Source organism: Papaver somniferum, unplaced genomic scaffold (genome assembly GCF_003573695.1).
Source record: "Papaver somniferum cultivar HN1 unplaced genomic scaffold, ASM357369v1 unplaced-scaffold_132, whole genome shotgun sequence".
Classification (NCBI taxonomy): Eukaryota; Viridiplantae; Streptophyta; class Magnoliopsida; order Ranunculales; family Papaveraceae; genus Papaver; species Papaver somniferum.
This window is the reverse complement of record NW_020622381.1, coordinates 5,303,697-5,317,738: the sequence shown is the minus strand read 5'-3', so window position 1 is coordinate 5,317,738 and position 14,042 is coordinate 5,303,697. Positions and strand designations below refer to the sequence as shown.

The 14,042-nt window shown below is 34.6% G+C and overlaps 1 protein-coding gene across 3 annotated transcripts; it reads left to right on the top strand.

The window, feature by feature from the left end:
• The first annotated feature begins 238 nt into the window (after positions 1-238).
• On the top strand, positions 239-3,929 carry LOC113333298 (transcription factor HY5-like). Of its 3 annotated transcripts, none has more exons than XM_026579807.1 (5): positions 239-609; positions 721-955; positions 2,196-2,352; positions 2,468-2,559; positions 3,738-3,929. In XM_026579807.1, the coding sequence occupies exons 1-4, from the start codon at positions 426-428 to the stop codon at positions 2,537-2,539; spliced, it is 648 nt and encodes a 215-aa protein (XP_026435592.1). In that variant the 5' UTR covers positions 239-425; the 3' UTR covers positions 2,540-2,559; positions 3,738-3,929. The 3 variants fall into 3 exon arrangements, with proteins under 3 accessions (XP_026435592.1, XP_026435593.1, XP_026435591.1); XM_026579808.1 differs by having other exon boundaries at positions 3,728-3,929; XM_026579806.1 differs by lacking the exon at positions 3,738-3,929 and having other exon boundaries at positions 2,468-2,917.
• The last annotated feature ends 10,113 nt before the right edge of the window (positions 3,930-14,042 follow it).

The following is a 14,042-nucleotide window of genomic DNA, read 5'->3' as shown; positions in this document are numbered from 1 at the left end:
TTCAACGTTTTAGGACATCCCTTATCACTAAAGGGAAGGTGGCCTAATAAAATCATGGTCCCTCAAAAAAACCATTGTCCCTAAAAAATCATATTTTACTATATGGACTATAGGAGACTAAAAAAGAGGCGGTCTTCATTCATCAACGTGTTCTCTCTCAACACCAATCATTTCACTCTCTCTCTCTCTCTCTCTCTCTCTGGTCTTTTTCTCTAAAAAGTAAATTCTCGAGAAACAATAACAATACACAAACCACCAGTATCGCTCTGATTACGTCTCTGATCTGTTCTCTACCCACCAAATCTCCCATACTTTGGTGAAGTATTATCTCCGAACATACATTATTTTAAGCTCCCCGAGCTGAGTAGTACTCAACATATCTCCTCCGCCAGTATTACACCAGCTCCATCTTGAAAGAGGCCAAAATGAAACTACTTCCTCCTGATCATCATGGAAACCCATCATCATCATCATCCTCATCAATGAGGTGCTATCAACAGCAGCAACAACCACCGCAGAGTTCTGCGTGGATGTTGAACTCCTCATCATCAGCATCATTTACTCAAAACATACATAGTAATAATAATAATAATGCCAATAGCAAAGTAGGTTGGTGTTGTTCTTAATACCCCTTAGCTACCCCCTTTTCACATTAAGGTTTGTGGGTCCTTTTTATTTATTCTTACTGATTTTTTTTCTGTGTATGTGTTGAGCAAACAGAGGAGAGTGATGAGGAAGAAGATGACGATGAGGACGATGATGATCTATTCACAGTACCTGATATGGAAGCAGAAGCAACAGCTAGACCAAGTAGTACTGATGCATCTCCACTAACAAAAGCTACTACTACTGCTGTTGGTGAGGAATCACAACAAAACAACAATGCGGCAGCATCTGGTAAGCAGCGTAAGAGAGGCCGGAATCCTGCTGATAGAGAATACAGAAGGTTGAAGAGGTACTTACTACTATACTACCATCCTGTTCTTGATTATTATTCTTCAAATTTTTGGATCTGATATGTTTAATTTTGAGGAATGTTATAATGCTTGCACTATTTATTAAGAAATAGGTTCGTCTTCTTGTAATTACTAAGGAGGATACATTTAATAATCAGAGTACCGCTTATCTTATACATTATGTTGGCAAAAGAGAATTATCATACAACACGGAAAATGCTTTTCATAGAGCCAAGGGTGGGTGTGAGGGACGACAGAACAATCAAATTTTCTCAAAGTGGTGAGTGGCTTAGAGCTTAGAGTTAGTTAGAGCTGCACATAACAATGAGTTCATTTTTCTTGTTATGTTGAACTAAAAAGCATATATCTATGAAGTAGAAACTTAGGGTGATGAGAGGAAACAAATGTGATTGTCTTCCTTACCCTGAGCAGAGCTGAGTTACTAAGGGAGTCGAGGACACCTGCCCTGGTGGCTGCTGACTAATGCAAAATGCTAAACAGTCCCATTCTATCCGTAATCACGTCGTAGAGGTGCAATGAGTTGAATCGGTCTCCAGACATCAAAGAGGTGTACTCCAGAATTAGGATGATCATAGAACATAAAGAGAGAGGTAAGTCAAGGGAGAGGGTCTACTAACTTTTATTTCATAGTAATTCTACGGTAAAAGAGGTTGAACACAATAAATCATTCATAGACGTAGAGTGAGACATATATGTAAGAAGACTTGCATACCATATAATTCATAAATTACAAATTCTTCGTATCACATCTGACAGATATATGTATATATTCCAATTTGAATCAGTATACATTTGTTGTCTCATTTTTCTGATTCTTTATGTTGAAGTTTCTATTAAAATAGTTTAACATGGGAAAAATGTTGTCAGAGCATTTTTAGTTTCCAGCAGCTGTCAATGCTCATGCATAACACAATCACTAGACAAACCAAATCCTTTTTGTTTGATCAGCAAGAGAGTGATATTTTTATAAAGAGAGAGGTAACAACCAACAAGAGTTTGCTCACAGAATCCTACTCTTAACACGAAAATGAAAATCTTAGATTACGTGTGATTGACTTGGGATGAACTAAACAATAAAACTGAGGCCTACCCTACGTACGGCATGTGTCATTCACATTATAGTTAGAATGCTTGGTGTCCTAATATATCCTTATAAGCATTATAATCCTCGTTGTATGCTGATCCCCTCAAATTAAATTGATACATCTGAATAAACAGGTTGCTTAGGAACAGGGTTTCCGCCCAGCAAGCCCGTGAAAGGAAGAAGCTTTATGTCACCGAGCTGGAATCTAAAGCAACAGATTTGCAGGACAAGAATTCAAAGTTGGAGGAGAAGATTTCGACTTTGACCAACGAAAATACCATGCTACGGAAGGTAAGTAGTAATTTGCTGAATTTGTTCAACAGCCATATATCAACCAGATTAACTTTTTCAGCCATAAATGCCAGTACGACTAGTTTTCAAAATTCATTTTGAACTGTTGTTGCAGGTCCTTATGAACACTAGGCCTAAAGTGGACGAAACAGCTGACATCAAACATGATCATTCAGGCAAAACGTGACTCGTAAAGATTGTACCAAGGTTGCATCTTTTATACCTTATATAGCCTGTAGTTTAGACTTTAATGCTGTGAGGTTCATTATCCTATATTCATAGATTTTCTACCCTTGTGCAAATTATGTGCAGAGGGTTTCCTTCTGTTTGGTACCGCTGGCTGGTTCTAATTAGTTGCTTACGTAATACTGCTCCTATTAGTAGATAATTGTGTATAGTTAGAGGAAACCGCGTTATCCTATATGCTGATTGAGCAGCATTGCGTCGTACTAAGCTTCACTGATCAGAACATGCTTATCAAAGATGTGTCCCTGAACTTTATGTATTATATCAGCGAAAATTAGGTTTCAATTCAATAGTATTTGCGAAAGGTAATTATAGGTTTTGATCCTTCAAGTCATATCGAAGCACATCTCTTTGTTTTTGAAGTATTTTAAGCTAAGAATGGTGGCTCAAAGCGAATCAGGGATTCAGCTATTAGCCTCCAACCAATTCTTTTAGAAAGTGGCTTAATTCTAAAGTTTATTTTTCAAAAGTCCAGCCCACCAATTCTCTTTGGTTTACTGAGTTCCAAGATTATAAGTAAAGACGATTTTCCCAAGTAAGTTGTTAAAAATTTCTTTTTGAAGTTTTAGGAATCACAAAACAGCTCATTTGAAAAATGGATATAAGTTTCACGACAGATTTTGTTGGAACTATTAGAGACTTAACTTAGCTAGTCAGACTTCTAGAGCCTCCTTCCTTATAAACTTGTATTGTACAAGTAAAATCTTTGTAGTATTCTTGTACCTAATATCGCTTGTATTCCAAAGAATATTCGGTAATTCTTGGTTCTATAAGTATAACAAGTTTCGTTTGTGTGTACAATCATTTCTTCCAAGTGCCTGTGACTTTTTTCTCTTCTCTTCAATATTTTTTCTCGATTTCTGTTTGGGTCATCATCACTATTACTTCTTGGAAGGAGGTCCTCAAAGCAGTATCAAGAATTGATGTTTCTTTTTCTTGGAAGGAGGTCCCATCTGCTAAACTTTATGGAGCTCTTTCAGGAAAGCTCAATAGTCATAATTTTCTTATTCGAAAAAGCTCAGTTTTTACCCTAATGCAACGTTATAGTCTTGAAGGTTTTGTTGATGGCTTTATTAAATGTCCACCGGCTCAAATTGATGATTCTCCTAACCCGAAGTTTCTCTCTTAGGATTGAACAGATAAATTTCTACTTGGATGGATTTTATCATCGTTGACATCTCCTATTTTGGTTAAGTAAAGTCCTGCCAGATGTCTTCCCAGATTTGTACTAAACTTGAAGAATTCTATGCATGTACAACTGATGTTACACTTGTTAACTTAAAGCCTTATTTACCAACTGTCACCAAAGGAAACTTATTTATGGTTGACTACGTTCAATCTATACGCAATATCGTTGATTCTCTTGCCGTAAGCGGTCATGAAATTTATGATACCGAACTTTGCTATTATGTTCTCAAAGGCTTTAGTTATGCATATGAAAGCATTTTTTTTATAAGAAGAGAAGAGTTTCATTAGAACAAAGAAAAATGTACAAAAAAGCTCATAGCTGTAGCAGTTAAAAGGAAAAAATACAATCAATAGAAAACAGTATCCCAGTTCAGCACTGTATGAGAAAAGTTACAATGCATCCTTCTCCCAGCAGCTACATCCCATGAAAGGACTAGAGCCTTAGCATTATCTCAAAGCTCAACATCGGTTTTGAAGCTATATTTATCCTGGAAAGTGCGACAGTTCCTCTCGCTCCAAAGAGTCCAAATAATAGTTGCGGGTAATAAGTTCCAAATATCATATCCTGAGTTGCCGGATATGCAGTTGTTTGGCCAAGAGACAAACAGTGGATATATAGATTCCGGGTAGACCCATCCCCAATTGTTTTTCGGCGTGAGAGCAGTCCAAACACAGTGTGAAACATCACAATAAATTAGAATATGATCTTGTGATTCTTCACTATCTCCACAAAGAATACAAGAGTTATACAATTACATACCTTTGCGATTCAACATTTCTAGGGAGTTAAACCTTCCATGTAATGCACACCACATAAGAAAGCAAACTTTTGGTGGAATGCAAGGTTGCCAAACGAAATTCCACGGAAAATTATCTACTCCAGCATCATCAACTAAATTAGCGTAAAGTGATTTGACAGAGTATACTCCAGAAGAATGAAGAGCCCATCTTCTTGTGTCAAGTAAATCATCTTAAATGAGTGGAGAAGAACCAATAATGAGAAACATTATGGCCAGTTGATCAACTTCAAGATTTAACAACACTCATTTGAAATCAAATTTCCAAGCTCCATCTTCTGAAATATGAGCAACAATACTATCATTTTGCAGCCTATATAGTTTGTGAAGTAAGGGAATTGCACCACCATACTAGAGTCACCAACCCATTTATCATTCCAGAAAGAAATTTGTGAGCCCGAGTGAAGACATAAATTGGAATTAAAATAAATCCAGCAGTTCAAATCAGCAATAGTCCTCCAACAAGAGACACCATGAGGATAATTAACTCTACCAGGTAATCAATTTGAGAAAAAAACACCATATTTTTCAACAATGATTTTGTACCACAGATGATTCTTTTCTAAACCAAATATCCAACACCATTAACAAGTAAAGCATGATTCATTAGTCTAAGATTTAATATACCCAATCCACCTTTCTATTTAGTAGCTTGAACTAACTCCCAGTTTATAAGATGTGAAGTTGTAGAACCAGACTTGTGTTCCCATAAAAAACAACCCATCTTTTTTTCTAAGATTTTGAAAAGAGAGAAATAATACATGGGAAGGGAACTTAAAATGCACCTAAATAAAGCCAACTTGCTACCTTTTGATAACTTACCTTGTCTCCACATTGAGAGTGTGGCTTCAAACTTTTCAGTAATGGGATCCCAGATAGATTTTGAATTTCCTCTTGCACCCAAAGGCATACCCAAGTACACGAAAGGAATTGAGTCGGCTGCACATCCCAGTTCTGTTGCCCATTTCTCAATAAGAGGTACAACATCAATTGCACTGAGTCTAGTTTTTGAAGTGTTGACCTTTAAACATGCGATATATTCAAAGCAGTGTAAAATGGAGGAGATTGACAAGCTCTCATTTCTTGTTATCAACAAAAAATATGGTGTAATCAGCATAATGTAAATGGCTTACTACTAAGAAACCAAACAGGTTCAAAGTTTCCGCTCTATCCAAATATCTAGAGAAGCCTTCCGTTGAAATATTAAAGAGCAAAGGTGAGAGTGGACAACCTTGTCTTACCTCTCTAGTGCTACCAAAATAGGCAAAAGAAGACCCATTTATCAAAATTAATAAGGATGCGGTTGAATAGCAGAATTTCAACCAACCACACCATTTGTTACTGAACCCCATTTGATGAAGAATATCCTCAAAATATTTCCAATTTACTATGTCAAAGGCCTTCTCAAGATCAATTTTACAGATCAAACCAGCTTTTCCAAATTTAAATCTAGAATCAACTAACTCATTTGCTATTAACGTGTCATCAATGATTTGTTTACCTTCAATGTAAGCACATTGAACATGAAAGATGAGCTTTGGCATAACTAGTTTCAATCTTGAAGCAAGAACCTTAGCAATTATCTTATACATGCTGGCGAGAAGACAAATTGGCCTACAATCTTTTACTGTTTCCACATAATCCTTTTTAGGTACTAAAATAATAAATGTAGAATTATGTTTAGGATCAATCTTACCAAACTCACAGAATTCCATAACAGTCCCCATAATGTCTTTCTTGATAAAATTCCAACACCTTAAAAAGAACATGATACGATAGCCATCAGGCCCTGGTGCCTTGTCTTGTCCAAGATCTTTGATACCTTGAAAAACTTCTTCTTCAGTAAAGTTTGCATCTAGGACTGCGGATTCAATGTTACTTATACTGTCAAAAGGAATACCCTCCAAGGCTGGTCTGATAACTTCTTCTTCTGTAAACAAATTCTTGTATAAGTTCATAATATGATCTTGTAAGATAAATCTGTCAGAGACTAATTCATCTTCAATAAATAATTGCCTGATCCTATTGTATCTCCTTCGAGCAGTGGCTTGACTGATGAAAAAAAAGAAGTATTTATATCCCCTTCTTGCAACCATTTGTTATTAGACTTTATCCTTCATGCCACTTCATCCATTTTTGTAAATTTTTCAAAGTCAGACATGTATTCTAGTTTCTCTACCAACTGAGTTTCATCTAGAATGTTGTCTTCAGCTAGATTATCAAAGAGTTGAATCTCCTCCGGTAAGTGCTTGAGTTTGGTGTTGGTGTTACCAAAAGTATATCTATTCCACACTTTCAACTGCTCCATTAATGCATTCAATTTCAACCATAGTATTGTATTTGGGCTACCTGCGAAAGAAAAAGATAACCACCAATCTTCTAAAAGTTTTAGAAAATCATTCTCCAAAAAACACATGATTTCAAACCTAAAATGACTAGGTACCCAAGAAGGATCAAAGATATCTAGGAGGATAGGAATGTGGTCTGAGGTGGGTCTAGATTAGGCAAGTTGAGAAGCTAATGGGAAATGAATTTCAACGGAAGGAGAAAGGAGGAATCTGTCTAGTCTACTCATAACAAGATTTTATTGCCCATTTGACCAAGTGTATCTTGATCCTTTTAAAGGAAGATCAACTATGAGTTTGATTACTACTGATCAGTTTAAATCTAAGCTCTTGTATTATGATCTTCGTGTTGGTGCTCAAAATAAATTGCTTCATATTCCTCATCAAGAAAATGATGTTTGCACCAGTCGTAACCGTGATGCCCCTGTTACAAATAATATCACTCTAGATACCAGCTTCCAAGTTTGTAAACAACCCTTCCATGATACTCGAAATTGTTTTAAGTGTTACGACGAGAAATACCGCCCTCCTCGTCGTCCACAACCAAAAAACAACCACAAAAGAGGAGAGTTATTCTTCATCTTCAGAACCTCGTGTTACGTATAATGACAAATCCCATGACAAATAACCTGGGTAATCCTCAGACTCATTAATACTAGTCCTGACCATGTTCGAACTGCTAGTAGTGTCATTCTTTCTATCTCCAATACTGGTAATGTTATTTTATGAACTCCAACTTTTAAGTTATCTCTCTAATGTCCTTCACGTTCCGCTTCTATGTCCTAATGTTTTGTCGATTTCTTAGTTATTTCGTGACAATTATGTGATTTTTGAATTTCATGGTGTTCCTTGTATTGTTAGGGATCGGCTAACGAGGATAATATCACTTCAGGGGCAGCTAAACAATGGACTGTACAATCTTCAGCATGTCTATCCAAAGTATGTTGTTGGTGAACGTGGTTCAATTCAAACGTGGCATCAATGATTGAATTATCCTATGTTTCGTACTGTTCAAGATGTAGTTAACCATCAACGTCTTTCGATATCTAGTTTTAAGCTTTCTTTTTGTTCTTCCTGTTGAGAAAAAAATAATTAAGTTACATTTCAATTCAAGTATGATGGTTGATCATCATCCTTTAGATTTGATTGTGTCTGGTGTTTGGGGACCTGCTCCTATTGTATCCGATGTTGGTTATCGTCATTGCATATTTTTTATCGATGCATTTAGTCGTTTCAAATAGGTATTTCCTATGCATGCTAAATATGATGCGTCACAAATTTTCATCACTTTTTCTAAGCATGTTGAGAATTTATTTGACAATGTGCTTTAGTTTGAAAAACAGAGTTGAATATTGAGAGTTTATTAAAAATTTACAGTCTAATCGTACTATTTTTCGATTTTCTTGTCCCCGTACATCACCACAAAATGGGCTTGTTGAATATAGACTTCGTCATTTAGTTGAAAGTGGTCTTACCCAACTATCTTTAGTTTCTATTCATTCACTATTATTGTTTGACGCATTTTTTACAGCTACTTTCGTCATGAACAAAATCTCTTATGTTCCAACTAGTTCTAAATCCCCATATGAGTTGTTCTTTCATCGGATACCTGATTATTTATTAAATGACGAGGGTACAAATTACACCGTAATCTTTTCAATATCAACCTATGCATGACACACCTTGTGTAACCTAATACAGACAAAAACTATCAAGGAGATTACTTAAACAAGATGTACACTTGGTATGTAGCGTAAGATCGAACCCATCTATGGAATCAGACCAAGTGTTCATTAAGGTACAAGTGTATTTAGTTTACTTATAAATAAAAATAGTATAATTCAGAAGTAAAATTAAATCACACGACATACAAGATTTTGCTAACGAGAAAAACTGCAAGGTAGAAACAGAAATAAAAGTAAATCACACGACATACAAGATTTTGTTAACGAGAAAAACTGCAATGTAGAAAAACCCCGGGACCTAGTTCAGTTTTGAATACTCTCAGAATTTAGCCACTATACAAAGTTGAATATAACAACTTCGTATAGTTGATACAAAGTAAAACGTTGCTTCGTTACTCAGTTACTTCACTGGTTTATGCAAGTAAATGCTAAGATAGAGTCTACTATCTTAAGACGCTTCAGCTGCTGTGAAGAATTCAGCAACTCAACTCATTTGGACCGTGATCCAAAAAAGTAAAGGACTAATCTATTTCCGTAACCTCTCTATAAATCTCCTAAATCAATATAATTGAGTACACAGGTTCTTCCGTTTAATCAATATAAACTCCTTTATTCGGTCAGATCAACCAAGACATGATTAACAAAATAATCAATCTTAGTTCAGAAAAAATCATAGTAAATCGCAAAGAGAAACACAAAGATAGATCATTGATCTATACAACGAGCTTTAAAGTCTATTATATATAAACAACTTGTTGGATCCTAGTGAATCAAATGTGCACGAAATTATCACAAAAATTAGAACACCAAAAAGAAGATCTTCTAATCTTCAATCTTCAGTCCTCAAAGTACCTGCACAAACAACTTAATTCCATTAATGATCAATCATACACAGAACAGAGTCTGTTAAAAATATATGATCAAGAGTCATACCTTCATACCTAGATACAATAAAGTATATCTAAAATCGTTGATCCTTGAACTAGTTCGAGTGAACTTATATCGTAAGAGAAGGATCACGTAATAAAAAAACTAGATTTATCAAGTTTCAACTTTACCATTAGTCAATCAAATCAATTATCGAAAATTAAAATAACAATACGATTCTTAGTTTCCCACCAGGGGTACTATTATAGCTTCTTTGATACCACATAAGTCTTTAAATGATGCGCACATAAGATATTTCACCTAATTAGGACACTCTCCAGTCGAACGAATATTACAAGAATACTTCAGTGGGATTCCCACATAAACGGTTACCTCAGTGTGTCCAAGGGATACGTTTGTAAAAATTACAAGATTCACTATTTATAATGACCAAGGTAGTTTGGAAAACAATGAATTATTAAATCCGAAAATACTAAAGATATTCAATAAATGTTTATTTTCGGTTTTGTTAAAATACCAACCATTATTCAATTCGTGTACCGAAATCTCTCTTGGATGACAACTAATATTAGCTATCATATAACGTATACTTTACTAATATAGCAACCAGAGATATGCTTATCCACTGGGATATGAAAAGCATATAAATTCTGATTATCTAAAGATATTTAGGATATTCCGCTTTTAGAATCTCATCTTGAGTATCAAGGAACATACTTGAACATTAAGTAATAAGAGTTTAGCACATGTTCAAATACTATGACGAAATCTTATGAACTTTCTGCAATAACCAAACTATATTTCCGATAGCTATGCAGACTCTAAGATAATAGCCAAACCGAAAATGTCAATTTTGGCTAACCTAAGGATTGGTCCTAGTGGTGATCCTTGGGAGCGGTCCTAGTAAAGATCATTGGTAAGGGATCGGTCCTATTAGAGATCCTTATGATCGGTAGTAGTAGTAGTTGAGATTCTTGTTTAAGGGGACGGTCCTAGTAGAGATCCTTATTTAAGAGGGATCGGTCCTAGAATAGATCCTTTGATTCTTATTAACTACGAAATAAGTTTTATATGTTTACTTTCCTTAAAATCATGTAGTTTTAACATAGTCTTTGAGGTATGGAATCAATCCGAAAGTTTAACACACTAACTAACGACAAGTTATCAACTAGTGACGAATCTACGAGTCCAAATAGCTAAACTATACTTCGTAGTCAAATATACCAAAGTTGTGGAAAACAGCTAGTATATCCTTCCTTGACACTTTGATCATAATGAAATGATCTAGTCACCAATGCTAGAGATGCATGAATAAACTTCATATGTTATGTTTTCAATTTAAACGAATTGAAACAAACGTAGATATAAATGGAACAAGTCGAGTATCTGTTAATAATGTGTTCATTGATGTTGATACGTCTTCAGGTTCTTCAGTGTAACACGAGCGAGTTTTAAAATTTCTATTGTTCCTAGTCTAACCTAACAAAGTTGACTCTAGTAATCAAATCCAACAACCTCAAGTTTTGGAACTAAAATATCACAACCAAACTTGACATACCAACTCTTGGCGAGTTCAACCGAGCAATTCTCTAACAATTTTCCCTTTTTGTTAATTTTATCGACAAAATTCTTTAAATATGGAGAACACAAGAATTAAAAGATAAATATGTTACATCACGTAAAAGTCTCTTAATTCAATCTTCATATGCTTGATTCCAAGTTTCAACAACACAATAACCTGCAGATATTAAAAAAAAAATGTTATTGTTGAAGCATTTGAATAACAAAAAGCTTTACTCCCCCTAAAGGAAAAATAGGTATATATTCAATCTGAACATATTTGTAATTCATTTTCGTAGTATGGAATACTATACAACATGATATGTTTCTCCCCCTTGATCAATGCTTTACTATTTTCCGTTACGATAATACTTTTCAGCACATATATCCTTTCTCAATGATTGTAAGTCTCCGTATATATACTCCATATATTTCTCCCCATTTTTGTCACAAAAGTAACAAAGGTACGAAAAACACATCAAGTATTTCGAAAGGACTCTCAAAGTTTGTAAGAACTAGATACAACCTATAAGAGACGAAGTGAATCGGAGATCTAACATACCAATTTTCATAAGCACCACTAAAACTGAAACTACCAGAGTATTTTTTTTAACCTTTTACCAAGGAACAATTACCCAAAGTAATCTTATTTTATTTCAATAACCAACTAAGATCATAATTAACTTAGTTACCTATCAGGATCCTTATAGACACATATTTGTGTCTTAATTAGTCCTGATAATATATATTTTTGGTTCTCATTTTTGTACTAATTTGGGTAATTATTTTGTTTTTGTAGGTAAATGAATAAAATGGGCTCTGGCGAGAAAAGCAGCTAAAACTGGGATTATATGCAGAAAATATGAGTTATTGGATACCTTGAAGAAAATGGACCCAAACTTGAATGTCGACATCATTTGCTCGTAATATTTCTTACTAAAAATGAAAGTGGAAGAATGTTAAATGTCAATTTCATTCACAAAGATGCTCGGATGGAACACATGCACATGCATCAGAGAATTATAGAAGTTTGAAATACAAAATAGGAAAGAAGATTAATTAAACATAAAGAGAATAAAACTTAATTTTCGTGGGTCCCGCGGAAATATTACTCATTTCCTTTGGAAATCAATGTCCATGCATGTGACATTATGAGTCATATAAACAAAATAAGTGAGAATATTTTGTGGAGTAAAATCAAATATGTTATGTGTGGCATATATGACATGACATATTCTTATTGGTGATTTTGTTACTACTTGCCACATGGAAAAATTCTATTGGGTTGATGATGTAATAATGGGAATTAAAATGGAAGTTAAGATTCTTCTGGCTATATATATACACGGTGTTATACAATCAAAACGGAAGGTTGGACGGCCAAGAGCCAACAATAGTTTTTAGGATTTATTTTTCTTTTCTTCTTTTTAATTATTTTGTAATGGAAAGCTAGCTCTCTTCGCCGAGGTTGAAGATGAAGTTGTTTTATTCTGTAAGGTACTCTATTAATCTCTAATAAAATATTTCTTTTGGGTTTAAATGTTAAATTAATCTCTCTTCATATTAATCTTCGTTCTTAAACCATATTGAATAGTCTTCGGCTATTGATCTTTAATAAGCGAAGGAGATTATACCGTTTTGGTACAACAAAAGTTGTAATTATTATTTTAATCGTAATATATTCCAAGACATGAGATTTTTTTTAATATTGTCTTGAATGATAATAAGAATATTTTCTAGAGATTAAACGAGTCTTTTACATGATTAATTCGGTGGAATCCGGAAACCCCAGTGTTCTTTTGTAAATTATTTACTTTATTAGTTTTATTAATATTTTATCAATTCATTTTATTATATCTTATTAGCATAATTTAATTGTAAACTAAAGATAACAATTTTAGTCCCAGTGGAACGAACCATACTTGCATATTGTCCAATAGACAACCGTGCTCTTGCGGTATAAGTTAAAATCCCATCAAGTTTTTTTATAAGCCCTGTTTTAGTTGCTTTTCTCGCAAGATCCCATTTTATTCATTTACCTACACAAACAAAATAATTACCCAAATTAGTACAAAAATGAGCACCAACAATATATATTATCAGGACTAATTAAGACACAAATATGTGTCTATCAAATACCCCCAAACCTATATTTTGCTAGTTCTCGAGCAAAACTAAAATGAAAATAAGAATCCTAACTCACTGTCGCAGGCATCGCGGTTGCACTTATCATGTGCAAAAAGCCTTTAAACCCCTAGGTGGCCCTAGTGGCCGAGTTATAGTCTCGGGACGGTTTACAAGAGGTGTACCCACAAAACCTTTACTTCTAATTGGTCACAAGTATCCAGAGAGCTATAAGGACATAAATTTTTTCAACCTATCGCCAAGTAATTAGAGTGCAAGAGAAATCAAAGGTATCCGTTCTACAGCTGAATAAAGAATAGCGGAGACACATCCGCTCTACAGCCGGATAAAGAGAAATCTGCTCTACAGCTGGATAAACATTATGAGACGCATCCTCTTTACAGCTGGATAATATTAGGAGAGAGATTAAAATGAGGGGGACATCCGCTCTACAACTAGATAAATTACGTGTGATAAGTTGAACTAGTGCTAGAAAAATCTTGTGTCATATGGGAAGCGGACTAACAAAATAACCAATATGCATTTTTCTTCGGCTCTCTCATAATGCTCAGTGGAAATAACGTCTTCGGCTTCTATTGCTGATGATAAACTCTCGAACCTCTTAGAACCTCGACATTCTCCTCAATTTCTTCTTACTTGAAACTTCTTTATAGATTACTCTTCTTCCCCATGGCCTTATTGTACAAAAAGTTAACTACATAATGTAATTTATTTATCTATTTGTATTTTTTTTTTGCCTTTTTTTTTTGAAACACAATGATAACAAGACTAATATTTACATGGCCATGAGAGAAGCACTTGGATCTTCGCAACTTGTAATGTCTTGGTATCATGAA